This window comes from Papaver somniferum, chromosome 7 (genome assembly GCF_003573695.1).
Source record: "Papaver somniferum cultivar HN1 chromosome 7, ASM357369v1, whole genome shotgun sequence".
NCBI lineage: Eukaryota > Viridiplantae > Streptophyta > Magnoliopsida > Ranunculales > Papaveraceae > Papaver > Papaver somniferum.
The window spans coordinates 265,001,256-265,008,469 of NC_039364.1; the positions used below are offsets into that span (position 1 = coordinate 265,001,256).

Genomic DNA, 7,214 nt, shown 5'->3' on the forward strand with positions numbered 1-7,214 from the left:
GAATCTAGCAGTAGCTCTGAAGAAGGGCATGATGATTTGGATGACACCGTTCCATCAGCAACTACTCCCTTGGTAACAGAGGATGAACAGGAAATTCCAGATGATACCCAAGAAAATTCGAATGAACAGGGAAATGCTACTCCAACAATTCCTGTTATGGGGGGCTCTGAAGAAAATCTCACACAGTTCGATATTGAAGTTTCACAGTTTAAAATTTGGGCTAGATCTGATTTGGAGCGAAAGGTGAAAGAGCTGCAAGAGGAAAAGAGCATGCCAGAACCATCACAGGTAAGTTATATTCTTTCTAGTATTAGTTTAGTTTGTAAAAAAATAAAAATTGTCAGTACATATATACTATACTGAAAAAACATACAAGTACATATCTGCAATACTGATTAAAAACATATCACCTTATGTTGAATAACAGACTGAAAAGGCTGAACTCCAACAAATAGCAGCGACACAAGTTCTGGGTAATATTGAAGTGGAAATTGGTTCTCTTAGAGATAGACAGGTGAGCGAATTGAACGTTACACTAGTTACCAATTTTATACTTTGTCATCCTATAAAATAATACGGTTTGGCATTGCATTTATGTAGGGTGCATCGCTTGAAGAAATGTTGCCGAATATGCAGTTTATGCCTTTGGTTTGTGAGCTGCCGAGTCTCAAAGAACTGCATACCGTGACGATGGAGAAACTGATTGACCTGGCCATCCATGGGAAGGGTATTTATACCGATGAGTACTCAAAATATCTACAAGCTGAAATTATGGGAGATCCTTATCCATCCTTAGGAATTCTTAGTCTGGAGTACCCGTCGACTGGTAGTTTACCAAGCTTGGAAAAAATGGAATCTTCTCAAATCTTCGACAAATTTTATGCTAAAGATCTGGATCCTCCATCACAAGTTTCAAGACCAACTTTTGACTTGGGTTTAGGACCAAGTGATCAAAATGGAGAAGAGGTGTAGCATCCTGCAATTGATCTAGGTGCACCTGATCCACCTCAAATCCATCTTGCAGTTGCGCCTGCGCATAATGAAGCTCCAGCTGCTATAGGAGCATCAGATCAAGCTCAAACGGATCCCTCGGATGAGCAAGCTCAAATCGATACTGCACCTATACTTAATGAAGCCTCTGCAATTGTTTTAGCTGCAGCTGAAAAAGCTCGTTTGAAAGCTGATCTTCAGCAACCTGAACAAGAAGTATGAACATGTTCTAAACCTAGTACATATATCCTTCTGATACATATAACCAGCAGTACGTATATCAATTTTTGGTCAAATAGCTCGTAGTCTGATTTGTTTCAAATGCAGGGAATAAGGAAACCTTGGGATCCCATTCCATTCAATGAAGTAGAAAGGAAGAAGAAAATGAAGAATGACAGAAAACAACAGCCTAGTAAACAATTAGAGAGTCTTGTAAGTACCTAAATCTACTTCTGTTTAATGAATTTATGTTTTGTTTTTAATGATGCTTTTAGCATATGTACTAATGCTGCCGATTCTCAAACAGAAGTATCCAGTTTTAGATGCTGAAAAGGCAGAGGAAGCTCGACTGAAGAAGAATATGAGCGCCGAAAAAGCTAAAGCATATGCTGAGACTCTCCAACTTCTTTCTGAGCTACAGAAGGTAATTATAATTACCAAAAAAGTGAAAAGTAACAAATTTATCAATACTTAATGGACCACTTATGTTACATATGTTCAATAACATGGGAAAAACCAACAGTACATATGTTATGTACTCAGTGAAACTAAAAGTACATAACTTCTGTACTGAAAAGAATCCAAGAATACATATGTTCTATTCTGTTCATTTTTTTTTTTGCTTTTTTAGTCTCTCATTTTTTTTTTACGTTTATGGTATATTGAAGGATAACGAACCTGGAGTTAGTCAAACATCATAGGAAGATGACGTAACACTTTCCAAGAGACTCGAAGATAGGCTGGCTACAAAGAGTAATGAAGTCAAACCAATAGCGAAGTCGACTACGTCAGTCATGGACAAGGAGAAGAAAAAGCCGACTATCTCAGCCAAGGAGAAGAAACTTACTCCAAAAATCACATACACCCCTCAGAAGCCAGTAACTCAGAGCCACCCGCAGAAAAGAGTTGATCCTGAGTTTTCTAGTGGCAAAGGACTGTCGGGACATAAAAGGCGGAAAAAAAAGTCCATAACTGAAAACCCAGTTGGAAAAGATTGCCCAACAGAGAAAGTTCAGAAAAAGGATAGCGAGAATGTGAGAAAGAGAAAAGTTAAAGGTGATCCAAATCTGCAAGAACTTACTAAAAAAGTGAAGAATGCACGCAAGTTGTTGAGCCTAAGGAAATCTCCGTTCTATAAGGATTTGAGTTCACAACAAAGAGCGCTTCTCTCTCCTTTTTTTGACAAAGCTACCTCAATGTGAGTCTCTCTTGGATATGTCCCTTTCATTTTAACAAAACTTTATGTACTTCGTTTAGAATCAAACTTATAATTGATTTGGATTATTTGAATTTGCAGCAACAGTGCTTGGAAAGCTCCTGCTGTGATTGGTCATCACATATTATCTGCAGAGACATTTGAAGATCTGCTACATAACATGGCTTTAGAGGGAGATCTTATAAATTACTGGCAATACCAACTGAAAAAAGCATATCATAATGAGCAACCAGTGAATGGAAAGAGAAAGTACATTCCAGTACTCCACATTGATCCAACAGGCTGGGTATGTTTTCCAATTTATCTTGATAAACAACATGCATCATGTCTTTGTAAAGGGCATAGCATATCTGCGAAAATAAAACGAAACAATTTTTTTTTGATGTTGTAACAAATATTATGCTTTCATATATGTGTTTTACACTATAATTTTCAGTACATATTTACTACACTGATAAATTTAATTCTTTTCAGTTTTATTTAAGTGACCCAGTACATCAAGTAGCAGCAAACACTGCTGTATTCTTACCCATCAGGAATATGGAGGAAGGAACCAGGAAGATTATTATTCCAATGTCACACCAAAACGTGCATTGGACGCTTCTTGTGTATGAATGCGAGAAAGGCGAATTCTTCCACTACAACACTTGGGAAGCTGTATCCAAAAATGAGTGTCTCGATAATGCTAATCTTATGGCAGAATACTGCTTGTTAGCAATTAATGAACGCTTGTCGAGCCTGCGCCTTCCACTTGTAAGCAGAGTAAAGATGATTAGTTACCCAACACCTCAACAGGGAGACTATCCAGATTGTGCAATATATATCATGCACATCATGAAGAAAGTTGCAAAGGAGGAAGTAATTGATGGAGTGCGAATGAGCTTGGGAGACCCAGAAGAACTAAAGGACAAAATACATAAGAATAGGATCTCTTTAGCATGCAAAATACTCTCAGCAACATCTCCTCCTGCGGAGAGCTGGAATATTCATGCTCCAAAAGGTTTTTAAGACAGTGCTTATATGAATTAGGAATGCATAGTAGAAGTTATCATAGAGAACATATTCAGAGTTTGCTAGTTTGTTTTAGAAAATATCAAAGTTTAGTAATTATTCTTATTTATTTTGATAACAATTGTTCTCGAAACTATGGTGTTTGTGTTTAATCTATGTACAGTTGTTTGGATTTATAAAAATGTTGACATGTTGGATGGTAAAAGTCCATAGTATGAAGTGTTTTGGTGTGTATTATGTAACATAGACCAGCTATTAGAGTCAATTGAAGAATATGACTCTCTAAATTTGTTAATCATGATGGGAGAGAACATGAATCTCAGAGCTGGTCTCTTTGTTTGGTGTGTCTTAATTGAACAGAAAGTACATAATAGTTGTGCTCAGAAAGTCTTGAACAAACTTGGAAATCAACCTGAAAACCAATAATATTGAAAGTGGATAATGCAGTACAAAGTACCATTAAAAGAGTCTTAAATGAGCACAAAGTACCTTGACCCATAAAGATATCAAACAGTACATAATTTCAGCACTCTAAAAAAAGCGAACAAAAGTATTTAAAATGATGCGCAAAACAGAATCTGTATTGTGACCAATAGAACTAATAAGGGAGAACTGAAAATCTAAAACTCATGGGTATGAAGGAATGACAGTGCACGTTGCCTTGTTGTGGTGAGTTTTCTTCTTACAGTTGGAACAACGGACGGACTTCCTAGCTTTCTCCCATGCATTCTTGATACGATTTCCCTTTGGCCTACCTGGTGGAACTCGTGGATGGGGTGGAAAAATAGTATCCTCTGGCAGATACTGCTCTGGCCTGTTGTAGTTGGGGATTGGTCTGATAGCAATTGAATACAGCTGCTGAAAATTTGTAACTTTGAAGTAGTCTTCGATATAATCTACGTATCGATCACCCTTGGCAGATATAGCTGTTGTAGCATGAGAGCATGGAAAACCATAAACACGCCATCTTTGGCAGGTGCAAGTCTTGTTCAGCAGATCAACAGTGTGAGACTTGCAGATGCGTAAAAATATTTTCAGCACAAATAACTTAAAAGCAGTACATATATGCAGCACTGCAAACAAATACAAAAAAACAAAACATATGATTCACTCCTACATGTATGTTATAGTACAGTAAAAGTTGTTTTATGGGATAAAGCTAACCTAGGCGAATGAATCTCATACTCATACGCAGATGACTGAGTAACATTCCAAACTCGACCAATTTGAATATGTTCTTTAAGTAACGCCTCGTAGGTAGGAGTGAGCTTCTCTGGGTCCATCAAAAGACTCATTTCGAGACGTTCATTCATCAACTCCATAACGCGTAACCTATGAATGGAACAAAAAGAACACCTGTAATAAATTTTGAACAAAAAAAAATGAACCAAAAACAAAGAAAACACCAACAAAAAAAACACACAACACAAACCTGATCATGTCAACGAGGGCGCAGGCAGGCAACCTCTTGTCTTTCCGAATCCAATTATTGAAGGACTCAGCAACGCTTGATGTAGTCTGACCAAATCTACAGCCAGTGAAGAACGCGCTAGACCAATGTTCCCTAGGCATATTGCGGCAATACTCAGCAACCCCAGGCCTTCCCATCAACTCCATTTCCATTAGTGCTTCTTCATATCTTGCTGGTGTGAGAGCATAAGTTGCTTTTTTGAAACAAGCCATAACTTCTTTGTACTTCTCGTCCGATTTCCTGATTGGTAAGTTTCCTTGCAAGTGGTAGTAACAATAGCCATGATGGGAAGTATGAAAGTGTTTAGGAATAGCCCTCAACAATCCTTCATGACGATCAGACATAAAGGTGATAGGACGGTCATCAACAATGTTGCTAAGATTGCACATAAACCAATCCGAATTGTCAACATCCTCTCCTGGGACCAATGCAAAGGCTAGCGGATAAAAACCTGGAAAAAACAAACAGTACATATATTATATACTGTCACTAAATATGTTGTTAGATTCATAGACGTAACATATATTATGTACTGGGAAATAGACTAAGAATTTCCAGTACATAATAGACATACTGTACTCAAAAAAAGGTCTTATGCTTACATATATGAATTAGTGTGTGTTAGACACAATAACTTTTCAGTACATAAATGGTATACTCAAAAAGTTCCAACGATTAAAAGCAGTGAATAACTTGTAAACAATAACAATTAAAACGTAACAAAGAGCACTTGCCTTGATTCCCATTCAGACAAGTAGCATCCATAAGGGTACCTCTAAATCTCCCGGTCAGAAAAGTTGCATCAACAAAAATCATTGGTCGACAAAGTCTATAACCTTCAATACAAGCGCCTATTGCGATGAATAACCTTTCAAATGTCTGAGTTGCATCGTTAAACTGAAAATCCGCATAAGAGCCAGGATTTGTTTCTTTCAATGAATTCACCCACCAAACCAGATCAGAGTAAGACTTTACATCATTCCCAAAAATTTCATGGTGTGACCGTTCCAAACCATGATATGCATGTCGATATTTGATATTAACACCAGCACCAACTTTTATATAATCTTCAATTTCGCGAGGCTTGATAAGTGGGTTGTGCATCACACGATCATGAATAAGGTTGTGTACCTGCTTCTTCGATACTTTAGGACTTCTCAACTTCACACCAGCTCCACAAGTGTGCCTCCCAACATAATTTTTTATCCTAAAAACATCGCAAGTAGAATCAATAGCAACTTCATGGATCATCCAAGTGCATGGGACTTTACTGCATTTCATTGTGAACCTTTCACGATCATTCTTCACCTTTGTTACGCGATACCCAGTCTTTAAACAATACTTTTGACAGGCCAACCGAACAACATCAACACCACCACAAAAAAGCTTGTTAGGATCATCAAAAACATTCTCCCACCCATCGGACAGAAGAGGTTTAACAATTTCTTTTCCCTCAGTTTCATAACTATCTCTATATGCCCTAATCAGTTCTGAATTGTTGTCGACGTCGCTGAATGTAGAGGAACTACATCCACCAGCAGAAAGAAAATCCACATGCAGCTCAAAGAACGCCGATTTCTTTGAAAAATGCAAGGCAGCGAGACCATGAAGTTGAAAGTCAGCAATCACAGGCACTTTGACACCATTCTCAACATAAGTGATGATAATCTCAAAAGGGTTCAAGGTTATCCAGTTTTCACAAATAAGAAATTTCAGGTCATCAATACTAGACTTAAAAGTAACGAGGTGAGAAAAATGATGATGCTTATAGTAAATGTATGCATAGCAGTAGGTATTTGGATTGGAACACTCTGCATCAGACATGTTTTGAACCTGCAAATGTGACAAAGATGTAACAGTATTAAAATACAGTATTTCACATACGTACTGATGGGTCAAACTAAAAAAAGTGAGAGATCTATGCAAGAAACAGAATCTAAGAGCATAAACAATGAGTATGTCATATATGTACTGCTGGATAATACGATATGAAAGTGAGAACAAACCTGATTTTGAAAAGAAAACAGAAAGATAATCAAATCGAAAGCTAAAATAAGCTAAAAACTTAACAATCTAACCAAATAACTGAATAAATACGAACAAGATTCATAAAAAACAAACAGAACACAACCAATCTCCATGATCCAGAATTCAAATCTTAAACATGATTCAAAAACTGTAGCAGAAACAATGAGTATGTCATATATGTACTGTTGGATAATACGATATGAAAGTGAAAACAAACCTGATTTTGAAAAGAAAACAGAAAGATAATCAAATCGAAAGCTAAAATAAGCTAAAAACTTA

At 37.0% G+C, this 7,214-nt stretch overlaps 2 protein-coding genes across 2 annotated transcripts; one reads left to right on the plus strand and one right to left on the minus strand.

Moving 5' to 3' along the window:
- The first annotated feature begins 2,585 nt into the window (after positions 1-2,585).
- Positions 2,586-3,433, plus strand: LOC113296518. Its single transcript, XM_026544823.1, has 2 exons — positions 2,586-2,711; positions 2,900-3,433. The coding sequence occupies exons 1-2, from the start codon at positions 2,586-2,588 to the stop codon at positions 3,431-3,433; spliced, it is 660 nt and encodes a 219-aa protein (XP_026400608.1).
- Positions 3,434-4,063: 630 nt separating this feature from the next.
- LOC113296519 lies at positions 4,064-6,731 on the minus strand. Its single transcript, XM_026544824.1, has 4 exons — positions 5,642-6,731; positions 4,869-5,358; positions 4,601-4,768; positions 4,064-4,403 (listed from the first exon to the last, which is right to left on the minus strand). Exons 1-4 carry the CDS (start codon positions 6,729-6,731, stop codon positions 4,064-4,066), a joined length of 2,088 nt encoding a protein of 695 aa, XP_026400609.1.
- Positions 6,732-7,214: the final 483 nt, after the last annotated feature.

Excerpts from the sequence above, each read along its gene's own strand:
- LOC113296518 (XM_026544823.1), top strand. The coding sequence starts at position 2,586 with ATGGCTTTAGAGGGAGATCTTATAAATTACTGGCAATACCAACTGAAA. Across the intron at positions 2,712-2,899 it reads ACATTGATCCAACAGGCTGG|TTTTATTTAAGTGACCCAGT; the intron begins GTATGTTTTCCA and ends AATTCTTTTCAG.
- LOC113296519 (XM_026544824.1), bottom strand. The coding sequence starts at position 6,731 with ATGTCTGATGCAGAGTGTTCCAATCCAAATACCTACTGCTATGCATAC. Across the intron at positions 5,359-5,641 it reads TTGTCTGAATGGGAATCAAG|GTTTTTATCCGCTAGCCTTT; the intron begins GCAAGTGCTCTT and ends TGTTTTTTCCAG. Across the intron at positions 4,769-4,868 it reads GCCCTCGTTGACATGATCAG|GTTACGCGTTATGGAGTTGA; the intron begins GTTTGTGTTGTG and ends TTCCATTCATAG.